Source organism: Terrapene carolina, unplaced genomic scaffold (assembly GCF_002925995.2).
Source record: "Terrapene carolina triunguis isolate 2854851 unplaced genomic scaffold, T_m_triunguis-2.0 Scaffold558, whole genome shotgun sequence".
NCBI classification, from domain to species: Eukaryota; Metazoa; Chordata; order Testudines; family Emydidae; genus Terrapene; species Terrapene triunguis.
Window position 1 is genome coordinate 2,946,957 of NW_020664909.1, and position 22,747 is coordinate 2,969,703.

The 22,747-nt window shown below is 40.5% G+C and overlaps 1 protein-coding gene across 5 annotated transcripts in view; it reads right to left on the bottom strand.

The window, feature by feature from the left end:
• Window positions 1-3,725: 3,725 nt before the first annotated feature.
• Window positions 3,726-22,747, bottom strand: part of SENP7 (SUMO specific peptidase 7) — a 72,771-nt gene continuing 53,749 nt past the window's right edge. For all 5 annotated transcript variants that reach the window (XM_026659004.1, XM_026659003.1, XM_026659002.1 and 2 more), the window contains 9 exons: window positions 20,270-20,386; window positions 18,883-19,002; window positions 16,568-16,660; window positions 14,347-14,564; window positions 13,774-13,823; window positions 11,121-11,161; window positions 10,788-10,856; window positions 7,581-7,731; window positions 3,726-6,088 (listed from right to left, as the gene is read on the bottom strand). In XM_026659004.1, coding sequence (XP_026514789.1) covers window positions 5,951-6,088; window positions 7,581-7,731; window positions 10,788-10,856; window positions 11,121-11,161; window positions 13,774-13,823; window positions 14,347-14,564; window positions 16,568-16,660; window positions 18,883-19,002; window positions 20,270-20,386 — 997 coding nt within the window. In that variant the 3' untranslated portion in view covers window positions 3,726-5,950. The remainder of the gene's footprint in view (window positions 6,089-7,580; window positions 7,732-10,787; window positions 10,857-11,120; window positions 11,162-13,773; window positions 13,824-14,346; window positions 14,565-16,567; window positions 16,661-18,882; window positions 19,003-20,269; window positions 20,387-22,747) is intronic.

The window sequence follows — 22,747 nt, forward strand, 5'->3', positions numbered from 1 at the left end:
GTCGTTAACAAGGACAGTACCTTTCACACTTAATTAAGCACGTTTTTCATTGGCTCTTCAATTTCCTTCCATTTTACACACGCTAGCCAAACAACATCAATCCATATTAAGAACAGTTCCTCAGTGGAAGGTCTTCATCATTAATATCTTTGCTCCTCCTCCACTTGTATTAGTTACAAATATTTGGGAAGCTTTAAAAAAACATGCTAATTGACTTAAATCCTCACCCCCCGCACAGGTAGCAATGAAGCAATGTCTCTACTCACTTCTTTCTTCAGGTGACAGAGCTAGCAAAGTACTGCTACATCGGATTATAGCAATGCACAGACCTTACTCAGTAATACCCCTGTCCTTAGCATAGCAGAACAGCAGCTCAGTCCCAGATTCTCTCCTCTCTTTTTAAACATTAACCAACCTATGAATAGTATAAACAAGGCATCTGTACAGACACCAAGTCTAAACAGCTGTTTGGTTAACAAGTCAGCAACTTTAAATGTAATAAGGAACTAGAGTAGAGCAAATTGGGATGCTGCCATAGCATGGTGCAATGAGACCCAGCAACAGAAGCCGTCTCAGACTTTTTTCTGGGAGAAATGTGTCATGGAGTGGCAAGGTTCACTGTGAGGACTTACTAAATGGGCACGACATCACCACCAATCCAAGTATCCTGACCACAATCTCAATTGCTCCTAACACATAAGCTCCCAAACTGTGGTCATGGAGCACTTGCTCCTGGTCCAAAGAGAGTTGGCTGGTCCTACTGTGTTGGTTCTCCTTGTTTATAGCTTCTACATTGCATTAAAGCCACTAAAAAAACATTACATAAGTTCCGAATGTTATTTTTTCATATAAGGAAATTGCTGTGATCATCACAAGGATGTTATGCACTCCTGAATGGAAGATCATCAGCATAATCACAAATGGGAAGGGAGTGGCCCATAAGACAATCTCATTGTTACAACATCGTCCACATTATGAACCAATTTGAGAAACCCTGTCCTAAGAGCATATTCTACAGGCAGAAAGGGACCAAGAACAGCATATGGGGAGGGAAACAGATGGCTCCTACTAGGGATATGTGGACAACACACACCAAACACCACCAGAAAACAAAAAAGTAGGTCGGTTAGCCCTTCAATGCTTATTTTTATCAGGGCAGAGTGATTTTTGAGCCAAATTAATGTTAGGATATTGTAGTAAGTTCTTATGGGTCAAATAAGTCACTTTTGCTTTTGTATGTTCCTTATGCTAAGTCACAGAGGTCATGATATTACAAAGCAGTGAGATTTTCCTCATATCTTCCTTTAAAAGTGCAGATTAGAAATTTTCAAATTATAGATTCCTGAGTATATTAGACATTTTCTCTTTTTGCAACAACACTGGTGTTTGTTGGCTCCCATAAATACCTTATCTACACAAGCAAATGTTGTTCCCATTATCCACCACTGTGCAGTTGGTCCTAGACTATCAACGCTACAAACGCTAATGAAGACAATGGCTCAGGTACTCCCGCCACTATGACCATCCCAACAAAACCCAGTCTGAGCACATTTTTATAAACACAGTGGTAAAAATGCCTGAGCACTGTCTATGTCTTAGAGCTTGCACTCTGGCTGGAAAACAGGTACAAAGTTTTCTCGCACAGATACGACGGCAGAGGGGCAAATTCTGAGTGGTGTTGAGGAGCGTCAGGTACTCAGCTCCACTCACAGAATTTGGATAGTACAAAGCTTGACTACCTTTAGCCACAGCCTGCCTTAGCATTTCTGATGGCCATTTAAGTTCTAACACGTTTTTTATTTTCCTTTTAACTATCTTTGTGTCACTGCTAAGAAGCAAGTATATTACTTGTGTTACAATTTTTCTGCAGGGCAACAGAAACCTGTCGAATGCATAATTTTAACACACAGCGTTAAAATAATTTCTTTACTGGTATTTGTTGTGCATACAGAAAACAAACAAATATATTTTCTGAATTAAACAGACCATAGAAACATAGAAAAGTTTCAACCACAATTTCTGCTGAGCGTAACAGGGAAAATCATTTATCAGAAAATAAACAATGCAAAATAAAGATATGTCCAAGGCAACATGTCAACGATTAACAGTTCTAAGAAAGACTTAGGTGTCTGTAGAATCCTCCTGTCTTTTCCCTCTTCCATGGTTCAAATATTAAGCTTCTAAATTCTCTTGTGATTTGATTGCTAGGAGTCTGATTACACTTTAAACAACATCTTAATCATACGACAATCTCTCAGCAACATATTATTGTGCATTATTTGAGTAAGCAGCAGCAACTCGGAAATGAAATAGTCAACTAAATTAATCTAACACTTCTAAATTTAATCTGCTCACAAGCTTTCCAGTGTAGTAGTCTTAGTCTTCCTCCTCTTTGGAGCGGTTGATCTAGAGCACACATTTTATCTTGCTCAGTAATTTGAGTGAAATCATGATGCCAGGATGCCTGCACTTATCCTTTCACAATATTTAAAGCCCATGAGGCCTTTTCTTCTGACTCTAGCTTGCTGATCTTAAATCTGGAAACAGGAGGATTTGGATCCCTGGTTGCCTAATGCAGCATCCCCCGCCTCTGCCATTATCAAGGTAAGAGTGCTGTCTGATTTCCCCAATCTTTTTCACTTTTGGGGTGTAGCATGTGTCTCCTAAAATGAGTTAATTTCAGGGTCAAGACCTAGAAGTTCAGTCTCAGATAAGATAGGTGAATTACTAGAGGTCTATGCCTTCCATTCCAATGGACAAATCCAGGAGCCCACAAACACTTTTAAAACACACACTTGATGTATGACTACCTCAATCCTTTGATGCTTACTGATGACTAGTCATTTACACATTTTAATCAAGGATTTACTTCCTACAGCCTCTCATATCTTCATCTTTGTTTCTGCTGGGTTGCTCTTGTGGTGAGTTTCTGGAATTGACTTTTCTGTGACTTGGTACCAAAGCATTCTCTTGGTACTCAAGCAATCTTCTGAAACCTGCTTTCACTGCTGGCCTGGCACTGCCAGAGTCTGGCGACCTTCAGTTTAAATAGACCAATATTTTGTAAACTATAGGTTTTTAAATAGAGTAAAGCATCCTGATGCCAAAGTTGTACACACAGTTATAAACTTTACTATGAACTGTAGCTTTTGAACTAGTGTTAAACTCTATGCCCTCAATCCCCTAGTCCACTATACTGTGCTTGACACAGGACCTGGAGGGTTAGGGAACATGTGGGCAAAGCTGGTTGTACCAGTTTGGCCCCTGATGCAAGTCAGAGCAGTCTCAGGGTGGTTCTAATTTATGTTGCCTTCAATGGCCCCCAAAGTGCCACTGCAGAAAGCAGGGATCTCCAGAGCTCGATGCTTTCCGGCCATACCCCCTCTCACTCACAGTACATCCATCACGCAGGGAAGACAAAGGGGGAGGCAATATGGTTGGTTGAACCCGGCAGAAAACAATCTGGTTCAAAAATAATTAAATGCTTTTCACTCAAGGAGTTGTGAACTATTAAAATGGCTTTTTAAGGGCTGAATAGCAACAACTAGAATAGCCGTGTTCAAAATTAATTAGATAAGTTACAGTACTCAAAAAACAAAACAAAACCAAAAAACCCCAAATGGGTAAACAACAGATATGGTAGGTAAGTGACAAGTTGATAAAATACTCCAGCTTATATTGAACTCATTGGTTATAAAAAAAAAAGGGGAACAATCAAGTTCAACAACTTTTAAAGATTTTTAATATCAAACAGTGGCATTCTCAAAACACATTTCCATCATCAATTTGTAAGGAAGGTCTCAATGTCATAGAAGTGATTTTAAAAGATTGCCCCTTCTTTTATGTTTTAAAATGTACAAACAAGCCCAACTAAAAGAGCACTTGTACTATTTTATGATGAAAACCAATTTTACTGTAGTAAAAAAAAACAATTTATAATACAACTTTACCAGGCTCACGAGAAAAAATATCCATCAACTGAAAAAGCTTAGTGTGACCATATACATTTATTTACTTAGTCTTTTATCCATGTCTACAATAAATACAAACACTTACGTCTATAATCATTCTGATGCTGTGGTTAAGGTAAGGAAAGCAACACATGTTCATGGAGGCTGAGACTGATGCTCTTAACTCATGCAAATAAGAAATGAAGTTGCTATAGTTTAAGCTTGAAAAGGTCAACTGAAAAATTAAAAAGGAAATGATGTTAAGCCCAGAAATGCATAATGACTGCTCCCACTAAGTTGGCTGAAGATAGGCAGAAGGTAATGGCACTCAGCAAAGAAACTTGGTTTAAAAATATTTTTCCTTGCCCCATAAAATCATCCAGCACTTCCTGGTTTGAGACAGAATGCATTTCTGTGCTGAGTGCACTCCTACAGTGAAGGCCAGATCCTCCCAATGATGTAAATTAAGTCAACTGAGTTGCACTGGTTTACACCAGCTGAGGATCTGGCCCTGAGCCTCAGTTCTAGGAGCATTCAACACATTTCTGGCCTTCCCTCCATTTTCATTTTAGTTCTGCAATTCACTTTCAGCTTTGAAGGCTCCAACTTTTTCTGGTTCTCAGCTGAAATGCTTCTTTAAAACATAGAAGTGTTGTTGATTAATTGAAATACAATTCTTTCAAAGGCAGCTCTGAAACATGTACTGACTTACCACAGAGAACAGAAGAAAGCTCCTTCTCAACACAGCCACTTAACTCCCATTAGTGACCATGGGAGAAATACACATATATTAAAGGGTCATTAAACCTTTCTGTGACTAATGTCTCTTTGAAAAACTGGCTAAATATATATACACTCACTTGTTCTAGCTTATCAAATAAAGGCCCAGTTCAAACTCTTAAACATCCAAGTATCTTTACTCAATAGGATTCAATAAGACCAACTCCCATCAGTAAAGTTATGTACAGATCTAATTGTTTGCAGGAATGGACACTGGAATATGTATGCAGTCTCTTAAGACGTATTACATATATGCATATAATAAGTTTTTTTGAGTGAAGGCGTGTGCATATATTTCACATTAGAGCCCCTAAAACCAACATACTGGGCCAAACCTTGCTTGTCTTATACACATGCAAGTCATCCTATCAGAGTCAATAGGACAACCCACAAGAGTAAGATGAGTAGGATTTAATTTACTGTCTTTGCAACCAGCATGTATTTATATTTTAAAATCAAGACCATTTTCTAAAAATTTGGTTAAGGAAAAAAAGGATCTAAAAATATAGAAGAAAGTCCACTTTTCACCTTGCAAGGCTTCAAGCTTCACCCTGGAGCAAATGTTTTCAACTCCTTTGAAAATAAGTTTTATGATGGAAACACTTAAACAGCAATTTCAACTCTCAACAGGCTGATCTCCTGTTGGGTGCAGGTTACTCCTGATTCAGTTTATTACAAAATATACCACAAAAGGCATCTCTAAAGAGATTCAGTACTATATTCTCAAACTAAAAAATACATAGTATTCATACTATACACGAGAATTGCAAAATGGGGAAACTTACAATAATAGGTCTGAGATCATATTATCAGTTGTCAAGTTAAACAAGGAGGCATCACATATGACACCTATATGCTTACTCAGCTCCCAGAGTTACATGAATGTAACAAATGGTGAGGAACACACTCCTTAGAATTAAAATATTTTCACATCTTTACGGCACATACCTGTATGCTGCTTCCAGATTCCATGTGAAAATTCAGTTAGCCAACAAATGTTAATTTTAAATTACATATTTACACTTTATCTACACCCACCCCTCCCTGCACCCTCTAACCATACAATTCAAATATAAAGCCTCAGAATAAATTTACAACAAACGAACAAAAATACTATGTGGCATTTTTTCTTTCTCATAAGGAAGAGGCTAAATGCTCCTAAGCAGCTTTCCAGCAATTTTATTGTAAACGTTTGTGCCAGGTTTGGCTGAACAGATTCATTAGCTGCTGCTGCCGCTTTGCTGTTGCAAGTGCAGTTGCAAGATCAGGTCTCGAATTTCTTCCCGTTTGCTCCTCACCACCCGACGAGGGAACCACCGCTCCAATTGCATTGGTAGCTCAAAGTTAACAACAGGATCCTGGTGGCAAAAAAAGGTAGTTTTTAAAAAGATATCTTTGCACTTCCAGCTTTTTCACTAACTTCCATGCACACTATTGCTGAGACTGGACAGCACTATCCTAGCTTACACACCGTACAATGTTAAAGACTGGAAATGTACAATAAGGCATAAGCTACACAACGTAGCAGTTTGCCTTAGGAAACTGGATAAGACCCTTTTAAAGGGTCAGTTTTGGGAGATACATTCTGACATCTCTTGTGCCCAACACTCACATAGGCAGAGAAAGGGAGGAAGTCCCATCTGAAAGGATAGCATCTGTAGAACCATGGCCCTTTGGGAATGTATCTTAATTCATGGAGAGGGAGGAAACAACACTCTGCAATTAGCAAGGAGGGGGAAGACAGCAGGATAGGAGGGGAAAAAAGTGCGACACTGGGGGGCGAGAGAGAGCACACATGCGCACATTATGCACACTAGCTAATTAGTCACACATGGCCCTGAAAATTGTATGTTGCAGGATGAAGTTTTCTAACAGCATAACAGTCCCACCTGTCTCCCCTGCCAGATTGTCTGCTGGTGAAGAAATGACAAGCATGAGGAATGCCTTTACAGGGTTCAGCAGGACACCAGAGGGGGAGATTGCAGGTTAAGCCAGGACCTCTTTCCCTGTGGCATCAGACAAGATGGCTGGGACAGAATACTTGCTCTGGCATTGGGACCACTATACGACATTATGCTGGTGGAGAAGGACAATGGAGGTGGGGGCAGAGAATGTGCTTGTCCTAACTAAATCAGATGCTTGGATGCCAAAAATCAGCTTCCACAAACCCAGCCTATGGGCAGATAAAATGAGATTTTTTTAAATCAGCTTCTTTGAATTACTTATTTAAATGATCACACATTTAATCATTCAGAGGAAGAAAAATGTGAAATCTAAATATTAAGTTATAATGAAGAGAAAAAGGTAAGAATCAGAGTACCTCACCAGGTAGCTAGAAAGTGAGCTGTTCAGAAAGATCAGTGCTGAACTTTGGCTCACATCTATGTAGGAGCTTATCATGCTCTTCTGCACAGAGAAATTTGCCCATGGGCTGAGGCCCCTCACAAGACTGTCCATGCACAGGACTTTGGTTCAGGGATGTAGAAAAGGGGCAGTAAAAATATGCCAGGGTTCCCTCTTCCCCCGCCCCCACATGCCAAAAAAGCATGCTCTGCACAGACGTCAAATACACCAGCAAGGTTGACAGGCTGAGGGTAGAAGCCACACTGGATCAAGTGGCCAGAAAACTCTACACAAGGGAGGTAGAAGGGCAGTTGCCTATACTCCAGCTGCAAAGGAAAACAGAGGGGGCTGCCCTGCACCCCTGCCTCCAGGTTAAGGGTAGATCTTCTCTCCCTTTCCTAAAGTGGAACAATATATTATGCCTCAGCATTAGGCGTTCAGAGGGATTTGAGGATTTCACCCAGAAGAAGGTTATAAGCAGACATTTGTAATATTTCTATACTGTACCTGGAAGAAGGTTTCCACATACTGCAGTAAATATACCCCACAATCACTGCTGTTATCCTGTTTCGGGACTCTGGGACAGAAATCCATCATCGTTGATTTGCTGAATTCCCGGTGTGTTTTTCGTTTAGCTTCCCACTCTATTTCCAGGTATCTGAAATAAAACAGAGTAAGTTAAATACTCAAGACATGGCCTCCTAAACTCTCACCTTTTTGGGGTATTGCCTGTTTTAGGACAGTACTGAGTAAACACCTTTCTAACCAACTTGCTTCCACAACCTCTCACAAAAACTCACTTGAAAATGTACAGATAATTCCATGGTTCAGTACTGTTATACCCACACGTGTCCGTACCAAATAATTTATATCATGCATGAGATAGCCAAGGTAAGTTTTAATGGGAAGGCAATTCTGACCAGCCGTCTGTGCAGGGTTTCCTGAAGCCGTCAGAACACTTGAAGGAGCTACAGTTATCCTGCATGATTATTATGCAGAGTGTAAAGTTTGTGAATTAGGTTCATGTTGTGAAATGATTCTCACACACAAAAATAAATAAAAAGCATCTTGTTCACGCTAAGCAAACCATAAAACTAACGTCATAATTTAAATTAGGAACAAATTGAACTACTTGCAGTTAGATTCCAGCAATTTCAACTCAACAGCGTACCCTATCTATGGTAAAGACTAAATGACAGTCTTCAGGAACCACCTTTGTAACATGATGATGCCAGGCATCCACTGGGCTTTGGGGACTGCTCTTACCATTCACTGGAATTTACAGGTGTTCGATTAGCCACCAGAAGGCTCCCCTATTGCCCTCTGACTGCAACAGCTACATATTGAGCCAAATGTTCAAAAGTGCCCACTAATTTTGGATTCCTTGAGACATGCTGGGTCTGATTTTCAGAAGTACCAACCACCCACAGCTTTTGCTGGACTTCAGCTAGAGCTGCAAGCATTCAATGCTTTTGAGGCCTCTCAGAAATGAACACCCAAAACCCGTACTGCTCCTGAAAAGGTAGGCCACTGAGAAGTGCAAGGTACACACCCAATTGAATGTAAGGCAGAGGTTCTCAAATTGGGGGTCGTGACCCCTCAGGGGGTCGCGAGGTTATTACATGGGGGGTCGCGAGCTGTCAGCCTCCATCCCAAACCCCGCTTTGCCTCCAGCATTTATAATGGTGTTAAATATATTTTTAAAAGTGTTTTTAATTTATAAGGGGGAGGGGAGTCGCACTCAGAGGCTTGCTATGTGAAAGGGGTCACCAGTACAAAAGTTTGAGAACCACTGATGTACGGGCTTTAGAGTTCAAATGAAGCCCATTCCCTAGTTAACACAAAGATCTGTGCGCTCATATTTTCATCCAGTTTAGAGTTAATTTACCATGGGCACGACTGCCCTCTCCTATGGGAAAACCCATTAGAAAAAATGTGGGGGGAAGGGGAGAATCTGTAGAAAGAGAAGTTCACCAGGTTCCCCTATTGGAGATTCCTCCAAATTCTAACATTGGGTGTGAATGTGATGAGCTTTGCCTCCCCTGACTGGAAAAAGTCATAGATGCAGCTCCCAAACCTCACAGATGCCAGGACTCCATAGGAGACCTCTTCCACTAAACCTATTTCCTGGTCCCATGCAGCCCTCCTCTGGCTTACTGTCTCTATGCTCCAGTAGAATCATACTTAGAAGATTTGTCCTGTCAGCAGCAAGCAAACCTTGGACTTCCTTGAACAGGAAAATTCCATGCACAGAGGGAGCTACACTGCCAGACTTATTCCTGCCAGGAGACTGACAGGATTGTAGGAGGATATTTGCTACACCACCTTCTCCCTCCAAACACAGATCCTTGGACCTAGGCAGAACTCTCCCCACAGCCCTCTGCATGTCCCAGGACAGGGAGAAGACGGAGAAGATAGTACTGCAAAATTCATGGACCCTGGACTGCTCTGAAGACACTGTGTGACCACGGACAGATTTACACATGGAGGATGTCCTCTATGCTATTCTCAGATTTGTACCTTCCAAGGCCAGAAGGACCATTGTGATCATCTAGTCTGACCTCCTGTGTAAGGCAGGCCGTAAAACTACCCCGAAATAATGCCTAAAGCAGATCTTAGAAAACATCCAATCTTGATTTATAAAGGGTCAGTGATGGAGAATCCACCACAACCCTTCGTAAATTGTTGCAACAGTTAATTACTGTTTTTAACCACCCGAACAATTTACCAAGGGTCATGGTGGAGTCTCCATCACTGACCATTTTTATTAGGTCCTCTGCATTTTGCTCTTTTCATTAAACACAATAAAAAACAAGAACCACATTCCAGTTGGCCCCAAGTACTTAATATTGTCAATAGGGCACTGATTCAAAAAAGATTTTTTGTATGCTATGTTAGTCATTTGCTCTGTGCAACACTACTCAAAGAATGACGCTGCAATGCTTGAAAGGGCGACACCAAGGATTCCTCATTGAGTTTTCTTCCCTACAGATACTTACAGTAGTGCTTTTGTTTTCATTGAGCTCAAGTTACTACTCCAACTCAAGACAACAACTTGAGAATATGATCATTTAAAAATGATATACATTTATATTTCCCCTAAGTACTTTTATATAAGGGCACTGAGTTTGCATACATTTCAGGGCTGTTCTTATTCTTGCCTTCTAAGACAGCTACTAATATTTTAATCTGACTAAATCAGTAATACCAAATTTTTAGCCACCTTCAACCAGGTATCATACTTAATCTGTGTGCAAAAATGCAGTAACTGCATGCTATTGAAATGTTGTAATTGTACACTCACAAAACTGAAGGCTACTCTTTGAAAAACTGGCGATTTAGAAAGAACACGTTCAGGTTTAAAAAAATTACACAGCAACATTCCTGACCTGCATTATCACAACACCTTGGATAACCGAAATGAAGATTTTTTTTTTTTTTTTTTTTTTTAAAGTCTAGCATACCTCTCACTTTTTTCCACTATATTTAGTTAGAATATTGAAGCAGGCCTGTAATTGTGTCAATCCTGCAGAGATGTTTACAACTGAACAACAAACATTTGCATTGCAGGCTGTTGTTTTGTTTTTAAATAAATCATGGAAATTTTTCTTAGGTTTTGCACAATTTTTTGAAAGAATGTAAGTCATACATTTTGGGTCTAAAATCTGATTTGATAATGTCGCTGTCTAACACAAGAATAAAACTGTTACTTACTCTCTCAAGATCTGAACTGTGTTCTGCAGAGAACCTGCTTTCAAAGAATCCAAGATGAGTATACAAGGCCTGTTGACAGCAAAAACAAAAATCAACTTAATCTTTCATTAGGCATATTAGTTGAGTGGAAAAAAAGAGGTTTTTATTTTGTGACTTAATTTCAGTGGTAATATGAGTAGAAAGGTCAAGGAATCAATGGGGAAACCTGAACAAAGCACCCTTAAAGGTAACCCTTATTATGTGTAAAGCTGAATCAAGTGCTCCGTGTTGCTGCCAAATTGCTGAATATGGACACTTAAGTGTTGTTACATTATCATGAAAGCATAAACCTACCTTTTACAAAGTTTCTTTAATTTGGAATTACTTAAAGAGCTCTGAAAAACATAAAATACATTTTACAAGCTGTATCCAGAAAAAGCACAAAATGACTTCATATTTTTATTAGGTGACACCTGATGGGATAAATTAATATGTAACAAAGTGATCAAGAAAACTGAAATACCTACGATACATTCAAAGCAATCAAATATTAATGTATTTCACTGAGAGGTAAACAAAAAAGGGACTTCAACATGAACTTTGAAATGATAAAATTCTAACAGAGGACTCAAATAATATTTCTTGTTTTTAAAAAAATCCTTTAAAAAGAAACAACAGTGTTTTTGCTGCTCCCCTGTTGATGTTTATAGCGATCATTTCATAAAGAGAGAAATTGACTAGCTAAGTAGTATACTGGGGAATCAATGAAACCCCACAAAGTGCTATCAAATGCACAAAGTAAACACTGAAAAAATAGAGAAACTTTAGAGAAACGTTTTTTTCCACTAACTTCTTGTCTACTAATTTTAGGTACTGTAACAGGGAAATCTTTTTCAAATTAGTGAGATTTTCAAGGTAACTACGTCCTTTTAAAATATTCTCTACTCTAACTGCCACCAACAAGAACTGGAGGTTCCTTATCTGTAACTGGAGGTTCTTCAAGATGTGTGGTCCCTATCCGTATTCTACACATGGGTACGCATGCGCACCATGCGCCTGACTCTGGACATTTTTAGTAAGCAGTATCCTTTGGTCTGCACCTGTGTAGTGGAACTCCTCATGTTCTGAACCGAGGGCATAAAGGGCAGTGTGGACCGATGCCTCTCCAGATCCTTTTCTTACCATGAATTGAGAGATGGTCTGTAGCAGCAGGAATGAAGGGCAGTAGTGGAATACAAATAGGGACCACACATCTCAAAGAACTTTCAGCTACAGGTAAGTACCTCCACAGATGGCAAATTCATTACTCCTGAGTTCAGGGAGGGGCACAGAGGCAGATGCTGCACTTGATGGTGATATGAGGCAGAGCTGGTGGCTGTGGGTAGGGGAGACAGTTCTTGAACCCAGAAACTCTTGGCATAGTCCCTCTTTGGAGGAAGAAGCTCACTGGGTTGGGGAGTAACTAAACTAACTATAAAAACACTAAAATATTACGCCATTAAACAATTTACAAATCGTATTCACAGGTTTACAGAAGAGGAAGGTCTAACAGACATGGGATTCTGACTCAAGCCATGCAGCAGTAAGAAGGAACTGGAGAGGCATCAGTCCTCACTGGCCTTTACGCCCTTGGTTCAGAGCATGAGGAATTCCACTGGATGTGTGCAGACCAACGGACACTGCTTACTAAAATTTTCTGGACTCAGGTGCATGGTGCACATGTACACCCATATGTGGAATACACACAGGGACTCGAAGAAGCACTAAGGGCTAGATGGAGAGTTTACTCTCAAAGAGGGAGTGAATGGCCCAGAAGAAACTGCGGAAAGGAGCCATGACTCAGACGCACCTCTCTGGGTCAACTTCGCCAGAGCTCCTGTTTCAGGTTTGGGAGAATATACTGTATCAGCCCATTACTAGCCATACATTATATTACCGTCCCTTGCATCCAACCAATTCTATTGGCTGGTGCCTGGGGGAGGTACTTCCCCTTCTCATCCAATTACTTTCAAAGAGGGAGTACCAGGCGCTCAGGCTCTGCTTTCCATCTTGTGCCCTGACGCTAGTTCTGACCAAGTCCTATGCAGTCACGTGGGGGGTGGGGATGGGAGGAGTTCACACCCTTTCAATCCTTTCTGCAGCTGCATTAGACTGAGCCACAATCTAGCCCATACCCTTTCTTAAAATCAACAAACATTCGCCTGCCTGCATTTTTCCCCCTCATTTTGCTCTCCCTGCCAGTCCCAGAGGTGATAGCTCTGTAGAACCCAACCATCCTAAAGACACTTCTGATTCATAAAGAAGCTCATCTTCTATTACCCCTCTGTCAATCTTTAAAAGAATAAGCAGAGCCCAACAGCTTAAGATTAGGCTCAGAAGATGCAGAATCAAGAAGCTACAGGGAAACATGTCTCAGATACTATGAAAGCAATAACCCAGCCTAAAAACAATACTGATTCAGATACAGATTGTAAACCTTGCAAAACAGTCATGCAAATTTACCAGCCCAGATATAATACGTACTCCTCTGCTCTTCACTAGACATTGATAATGAAACAAATCATTATATTTCATTCAATGTTCAAAAAAACTTGCTCTGAGTAAAATTTTACAAGGTTGAGCTGTTAAAAACATTAATGGAAATTATTACCCTCCTCACCACATGTAATTCACTTCTCTTGGAAGTCAACCTACTTTGCTAATGAAGAGCCTGATGGCAAATATCAAGTAGGATCATAGGAGTCAAGTCAATTTTATAAAAATGTAATTTTATTTTAAAGCAGTGACATTCAAGTAGTCTAGTTATGCCAAGCAAAAATAAAACCCAAGCATGTCCTTGTCCAATACAGCCAATATATACCGCTACTTGTTATTGTTTACCTAAAGGGACATTAGCAGATAGTTTTGTCCTAAATTTTATTTTTAAATGCAATTTTTAATCTGACAGTGTCAGATTGTCACTAAAGACTTCACAGTTTCTTCCTTGTCAGTACAGAAAAGTACTTACTTCATAATGATTTGACTCCAAGTTTGGAGACGAAGCATGATGATCTTTACCTAGTGTGAGACAGTAAATTGAAAATAACAATTATTTTCTATTTTTTTGGCTGAAATATTTGCATTTCTTGATCAATGGCTCTATCCGCATTGCAAAGAAGACGGCATGAGCATAAGCTAGCTTTAGTTCCCTTTGGTACAAGCATGTCTGAATGGCTGAATATTGCTGAAGGACTTCACTAGGGTTCTGATCCAACTCGCACTGAAATCAATGAGAGATTGTTCATTGACTTTCATGGGAGTTCGACCAGGATCCTAGTATGGAAACCTCACTTAGGACTATATCATGCGTGGATCTGCACATGCCACTTCCATTCGTGTCTAAGAAAGTTGCACACAGGCATCAAGAACACAATACAGCCCCTAATATATTAGGAAATTTTACTATATATGGTAACCTAAAAAATCCACTAAATCAGTCTTGCAAAGGATTAAGGTTTCTTTGATAAGTGCCTCATTAAAGCATTCAGGTATTACTGAAGCTAACAGTTTTTCATCATTTTCTCTTAAAAAAACCCACTACCTTCTGAGTGCAGATTGCTCTTTACATCCAGTTCTTCTTTATTCTTCCAATTATCATTGAAGACCAGCACTGTGTTGGTTCTAACTGTTTCTCTCTTCTTTTCGGACTGAAGTGGAGATTGCTGAGTCTGGGACCACAATGACCCCTGATTTGGACAGTCCTCATATACCACTTCTTCTAACCAAGGAAAGCAAATAACTGCAATGTACCAGTGAGACCTGTCATAGGGATGAGAGGAAAAATAAGAAAAGAGGTCAGCAATTCAGTATTCAAGAGTCCTTTAAAAGTTGTGGAAAGCCTTTGGTACTAGTGAGCTAATGGAACTAATGCATTGTTGCTCCACTGTAATGTCTATCAGTTCTGACCTTTACGATGCTCATTTAGAAGGACACAATGATACACATATCCTCCTACTCATTTTCACCTCTGCAGCACGACACTGTTGCAAAGATAATTCTCACTTTCCTGGTTCTCAAGTACTTCTCCTATCTGGTTCTCAACACACACACTCTCTGCAAACAAAACAAAACAAACAACCAAAACAAAACCCTCAGGATACCCTAATCAACTGATCAGTGCCAGGTATGAAAACATGGAGATAGTCCACAATATATTCCGCCAACCTGAATACATTTAGATGACCTCACTCTGCAGCTGCTCTTTTGTATACACAGCTTCCACTGATGTCACTTATCAACTTCAACGGGACCTCCATGGTGCGGGGCAGTATAGAATCAGGCCCACATATTGGTTCCGGTACTGCAGTACTATGTATTGTTCTACAGGGAACTGCTTACAGGAAAGTACCCAAGTTCATAGGGTATATAATGACAACTAAAAAAAACTCGCCTAAAAATAAAACCCTTTCTGCAATAAAGACCCACAAAGCAAAGCTTACTGGAGGCAAGGAAATATCTTTCTTCAAACCAGATGCACATGAAATGCAAAATTTGGAGGAACTTTATTTTAACTAATTATATTTTCCGCACAACGAATAGGATTGATCTTTATTTTACTTTTAAACTCAGAGTCTATGTAATTATTTTCTTGCTGACCAACGAGCCAGTATCAGCACGTGGAAAAGCTTAACAGTCCTGGGAGTGTTTGTACTGATCAACCAAAGCATTTCTAACCCTGGTACATAATGAGAGCACACCCTAAAACTATTTAGATTACTACCCCACTTCAGTTCTGACATTTTATCCAATCTCCTATGTTGCTAGAGTTAGAGACTAATCTGTTACACCACTGGAAATGCAGGCTCTTCATCTAGATCAGGGTGAGCAAACTACGGCCCAGGGGCCGGAGTCGTTTTAAATGGCCCGCGAGCTCCCGCTGAGGAGCGGGATCTGGGGCTTGCCCTGCTCTGGTGCTCCAGCCGGGGCGCTGGGTCAGGGGCCGCACCATGCAGCTCAGCCCCGCTCTGGCACTCCAGCCGGGGTGCTAGGTCAGGGACTGCTCTGGCGCTCCAGCCGGGGTCCTGGGTCGTGGGCCTCACCACGCGGCTCGGCCCTGCTCCGGTGCTCTAGCTGGGGCACTGGGTCAGGGGCCACTCCACGCGGCTCCCGGAAGCTGTGGCATGGCCTCCTCCAGCTCCTACGCACTCCAGTGGCCACCACCGGCACTCCAATGGGAGCTGCAGGGGCGGTGCCTGTGGATGGGGCAGCGTGCAGAGCCGCCTGGCCACACCTCTGCGTAGGACCCGGAGAAGGGACATGCCACTGCTTTCGGGAGCCGCTTGAAGTAAGCGCCGCTTAGAGCCTGTACTCCTGAGCCTCTCCTCACACCCCAACACTGTGCCCCAGCCCTGATCCCCCTCCCACTCTCTAAGCGCCTCGATCCCAGCCCGGAGCACCCTCCTGCACCCCAAACCTCTCATCCCCAGCCCCACCCCAGAGCCCACACCCCCACCCGCATCCCAACTTTGTGAGCATTCATGGCCCACCATACAATTTCTATTCCCCATGTGGCCCTCAGGCCAAAAAGTTTGCCCACCCCTGATCTAAATAGACAGCATGGTGTTTAGTGCTTTAAATCTATCTAGGATCAGGAATCCCTGGCTTTCTAGTGGCACTTATTTCTATTGCTGGTGGACCATAAAATATTGGACCATGGATATTTCACTGCTCCCTTCAAGAATAAATTTCAAATCTTTGAAATTTTAAGATTCAGAAAATGGCCCCACAAAAAACTGTTTCAAAAGTGTGTGTGTCATACTTACTCCTCATTAACAGGCACAAAGATGTAATCTTTATTAAAGATGTTTATATGTCGAGTCCATGTTCTTACTCTTTTATGTCTTCTTTGTGCCACTCTGTGAATACAAAAACAACAATTACCGTTGGTTTGTTTCTTTGGGTTTTTCTCCTGAAGGATTTCAGCGTTGCCAATGTTCATTAACTTATCGCAAGTCTTGCAATACGTGGTGTTCCTCTTAAAGCTGCAGGTCCTGGAGCCAGACAGTTACGTGAGACTCTCAGCTGACATTGAAAAAACGTTCCCAGACTTCCCTGTTGCAGAGAAAATTTTGAACATGTGACCTCCCACCCTCACTGTATGCTCAAGGTCAAAAACCACAATGTAAATAAAATGAACTCGAAATATCTTTTTTATGTATCATGATTTTTGGGGCCAGACTCATGATTTCTGAATGCTTAGGGTTGGCAATATAGCTGTGTTAACGTAAAATCAAATCAAAGCAAATATTTTGGAATAATTTCTTTTTCTGTGTCCGAAAAGAAGGGCTCTGCCAATTTAAACATCTTTAAAGGGAATGTATTTTAAATGCACTGAACATTAATGTGGCAGGCTGGAAATTAGCTCCCCAATAAACTCTACTGCTTCCCACCTTAAACAAGTCCATTTTTAAAAAATATCTCAAGAGCAGTTACAGAGGGGAGATGCAGAGGCTGGCAAAACACCTCATCAAGAATCTATGATAAGTCACTTACAGAACAGGTGGACTGATCTGTATACTGAGTAATTTTCTGAGTCTTTTCAGTTAAACTTTTTTGAGCTAGGTTATCCATAGATTTTAAGGCCAGAAAGGACCTTTATGATCTTCTAATCTGACCTCCCGCATAACACAGGCAATAGAACCTCATCCACTAACTCCTGCACCGAGCAATTGCCCATGGAACAATTTCTAACCAAGGTTCTTTAATGATTTACAAACAAACATTCCTGAAGTAAACCTCACAACACCCCTTTTGAAGACCAGTATTATTGACTAACCCCATTTTATAGAGGCGAAAAATCTAAGCAACAGAACGTAAGTGCCTTGCCCAAGTTCACACGTTGTGGAAGAGCCAGGAATAGAACACAGATCTTTCCTGGTTCTATGCTCGAACTACTAAACCATACTTCCTCTCCAATTTACAGTCAAAAAATAGAGTTCCATCTTTAAGGGAGACTGTCAAAAAAATTTCAGGTTTTCTAATTTAGCACAGGATGATGTGAAAACTACTGAATGATTTGTAAAGTGCTACATATTAGTCAACTTTGAGCGGAATACACCCCGTTCCAGAAGCCATCTGTATTACAACCTGAACTGTGGCAGTGTCTGTGCGAAGGTACGGACAAAGTGCTAAGGAGGGGGATGGAACAACTCTGCACCCCCTGCATGTTGCTGTGCTAGCTCTGCAAAGACCAAAGTAAAGAGAAGGTTTGGGGGCAGGTTAGGGGAGGGGCTATAGGATCCACTACTGTGCAGCTCAAAACGAGCACAGGAGGCATGCAGTGGGAAGGGGTCCTACTAAAATCCGTAGGCAGGAATAGTACCTGTGAAGGGACTACACTGCAGCCTTCCAGTCACCCTAGGATCTGGGGAGAAAGGAAGTTACACAGCAACTTGGCTATTTTGTGTGGGTGTGTTAGGAGAGAGAAATTTCATTCTCAATGAACAAAGAGGGCAATTTCCTCAGCCAGGTACAGCAAATTTCAGAGAACTTGACTTCTCAGGAAAGAATCTGACTCCATATCAGAGAACTGCCCTTACACAATATGAAATCTTCTCTCGCAAAAAAACATGCGATTACCATGTGAACTTAATAAATAAAGGGAGTAGCTATATGTGCTACGCTTAAAAAGAACAATGAAAAAAACTGAGGTCCGTCCTGCAAAACTGCATGAATCTTCAACAGAGGGGTAATCAAACTAAGTGAAGGCATATTAAATTCCAGACTCAGAAAAATAATCTGGAGGAAAGCAAAAGCACTGTTCGTATTTATAATCAAATGTCCATCACAGACAAACTTTAATAAAATCCACCATTACCATCCTATGACTGCAAACCTAAACTGTGACTTGCAGCATATCTGGAAGATCTGAGAACACTCAGAATACTACATGCCAAGGACAATTTATTGAAGATTATGAGTGATCCATGGAGAACATTCATAACAGGAGAACACTGTATGTTACTAATTTGTTTCTTCCCCCTTCTAATTAAAACCATGACTGTCAGTACTTGTCTGTTAATGTAACAAATCCTTTACTTGTAAACAGTGACATTATGGCATCTGGAAGTGAACTTACGACAGTTTGGGATCTTCTTCTGAGTTTTTTCCTGTCCTGGTCAGGCACTTATAGAAGAAGCTGCTAAAAATATGCGACCGCTCAGCAAGCTGCTTTGGTGCTTTCTCCAACAAGAGATATCTACCAAAGAAACAACAAATGCAGCTTTTTACTTTATGTGGAAATTACCTTCCCCCTCAACAAAATAATCTTCATAAAAATATTAAGATACATCAGGGTTATCTTACATTTTGTAATCAGTTATCTTCATAGCTGCTAGCCATGTCAAAATTTTCTATTTAACCTATTTTAATTGTGTATGGATGATTATCACATTAGTATCTAAGTGCCAAACACAGTTATTAAGAGCACAGCCCCACTGAATCCACCTTCTGCCTGAGATTTGTGCTCCAGAATCAATGCTTTCATATTTAAATAATTAAGTTTCTACTAAAATAAGCTTGAAAACATGAAGCAACTGTAAAACAAGCCTGCAAAGAGTATGAAACAACAGGTTACAGGTGTGTATTGTCCCATTCGTTACAATTGTATTATTCAATTTCATAGTTAATTCATTAAGTAAAACCCTTCAGTTTTTTTAATTAAAATTAAGCTGCTGCAGAATCCAGGTACCCTGCTGCAGAATTTATTTTTAGTTTATCACAGAATACTATTCTTCAGCAAAGCTCCTGAAAGGTGGCAGGATGCATAAAAGCCCACACTCCCACTAGCAATTCCTGGAAGCTGGAACCTCCAGCTGGGGGTGTGGGCTATGGGGTGCAGGAGGGTGCTCCAGGCTGGGACCAAGGGGTTTGGAGGGCGAGAGAGGGATCAGGGCTGGGGCGGGGGGCACAGTTCCTGGCCAATGGGAGCTGCGGAGCTGACGCTTGGGGCAGGGGCAGCGTGCGGAGACCCCTGGCTGCTCCTATGCCTAGGAGCCGGAGGGGGGACATGCCGCTGCTTCCAAGAGTTGTGAAGAGCCAAGGCAGGCGGGGAGCCTGCCTTAGCCCTGCTGCGCCGCTGACCAGACTTTTAATGGCCTGGTCAGCAGTGCTGATCGGAGTCGCCAGGTCCCCTTTTCGACCAGACGTTCTGGTAACAAATCAGGCACCTGGCAACCCTACTTCACTCACCATTAAAGTACGTTCATTTCTGGAGTGGAAACACTGCAGGCATTCTGCTTTATCTAGAGATTACAACAGTATCTTTGGGGAGAAGTGAAGAATGAAATCCAGCCAACTTTAACTGCAGGGGAATATAGATAGGCTAAAAATAACAGCCAAAATTGGAACTAAGCCAAGTCTTTGCTCTATTGTAATCACCACAGACTGTTTAAAGATCACTATTTTAGGTTTCATTCAAAAATAGATTATCAAAATGATTCTTATTCCTCCCTTTTATTACTTACTTAAGATAGAAGTCAATGATGACATCATTGAGGAATTCTCCATACTCCAGACACTCTAGATCCTCTCTTGTGACACCCAGTCCTCCTTTTGTGGGTGGGGCAGGATAAACAATCAAACTAGAAAGCAAAAGTGATGTTATAACAAGATGAGCTGTGGTTTAACAAGCCACTTACAAAAAATCCTAATGCCCATGAAATTATGGTTCAGAAGGTGGTGAAATAATGCGAGGGTGAATCATAGATGTACATTATCTAAACAAAAATCTTTATGGACTGTTTTATGCTAGTTCAAGCAGATGTATTGACATGCTCCTAAGATCTAAATGATTCTACTTGTCTAGTTATCCTCACTCCCATCTCTTCACACAGCTACTATGAAGTTCACACTTCATGAAGACCTGACAAATCTCCACCTTTTCTTCACTGTTTGAGCCTGACACATTAACCATTGCTATGGTTTCCAATATATGCATCCAAGATCTTTTGTGATCAATACAAAGTGTGCAGCACTTAAACTAATACATGTTTTGAAAGGGAATGATGAAATAATAGGAATACGAAATGTGTCATTAGAATGACCACATCCATGGAAATGTTCTAAAAGAATGAGAGCACTTTTGCTCAATCTATGTACTTTCACAGTGACTCTAATTAAACACTTGGAATTATATCGGTACTCTGTTCCTAACACTATCATACATGTGTAAAATTGAGTATTTGCACTACTACAGTAATATTGCACATAATGTAACACTGCAAAACCTGAGTCAATAATATACAGAAATGACTGAAACTGACAGTTTCCAAAAATCAGGGGAAAAGAAGTATCGGTATTCTGGTTTTGTATGCAACTAAAGCCAGCTATAAAATCTTGTCCCTTACGTGTCCCATGTAAAAGCATATGGCAGGCAGACACGTTTCTCAGATTTCAGCAGCTTTCTATAAAAGCTGGTAAAACAGTGGCATTCTAAACTCGCCATAACCCAGATGTACAGTGTATGGTCAGTAACTTAGCACGGTTCTGAACTCGAAACATTTCACCATTACTCTCTCAAATAATAATAATAATAATTAGAGGATCTACATTTCTTCCACCTAAGGACATGGTACACTTATAGCCTAAGGCGTTATTTTTATGCGTCTGACGAAGTGGGTATTCACCCACGAAAGCTTATGCTCCAATACATCTGTTAGTCTATAAGGTGCCACAGGACTCTTTGTTGCTTTTTGCAGATCCAGACTAACACGGCTACCCCTCTGATTTTTAAATAAATATTTGTTAAAAATATTTGATGATAATTGACTGTGTTAAGTGGGGAAAAGATACAACCAGCCAGATTCTCAGGTAATTAAATCAGCACTGATATCATTTACACCATCATTTACACCAGCTGAAGGTTTAGCTCTGCAGTTAACATTTACAATGTAAAAACTTGATTCCAGGCCAATACTCATGCTACCTGATTTGAACTGTGCACTGAGCATTTCCACTTTTAATCTCTCAGACAAAAACAAAACAGTGTTAAACTTTCAGCTAAAATGGAGTATATGTAGGAATACTGGCCCATGTTAGAAGGAGGTGAACTATGGTTTTAAATTGAGTTGGGATATTAGCATGAGTCACAGGCTGAAAGCCTGTGAAGAAAAGGATGAAATCATGAAAAAGAAGAGTTGTTGTGTTAAGACTTATAGTAACCCTTTGAAATGTTTAAGTATTTAATACCAGTATTTAAGCATTTAACCTTATTTAAGGTTTGGACTAAGGAAATCAAAATAAAATACTGTTAACTGGGTTCTACATGTAGTAAATTTACAGAGGGATAGCTCAGTGGTTTGAGCATTGGCCTGCTAAACCCAGGGTTGTGAGTTCAATCCTTGAGGGGGCCATTTAGGGATCTGGGGCAAAAATCTGTCTGGGGATTGGTCCTGCTTTGAGTGGGGTTGGACTAGATGACCTCCTGAGGTCCCTTCCAACCTTGACATTCTATGATTCTATAAATAAATTGGTTATGTAAGAAACTCCTTCATCTGGCCTTAGCTAAGGTCCAATAATTTGCAATGACATCACTTGTTTGTTAAGGGTATAAGCGTAAATTCTTCAAGGTTCATTGCTAATATCTGCCTGACAAAGTTTGAGCTAACCAATATGGGTCTAAGCACCCCAGGGTTAGCCCAAATTTAAGTATCTTAATTAAATGCTTGTGAATGTTTTGTTACTATTTGGACGTAGTAAATTGCTTATTATTTAGGATTTTTTAGGTATGTTTAAAGCAATTGTATAAATACCATTTGGCCTTTGGATTTAATAAAGATATTTATGGTTGAATTAGTGCCATGGTAATAATCTGCATCAATATTAATAATTCCAACAGTGTGTAAAACATAAGGCCTTAAATGCAATTAACAAAAATCTGCCATTTAATATTGAGAGCAGACATAGATACAGCAGGAGCTTGGTGCTAGTTATCTTCTAATATA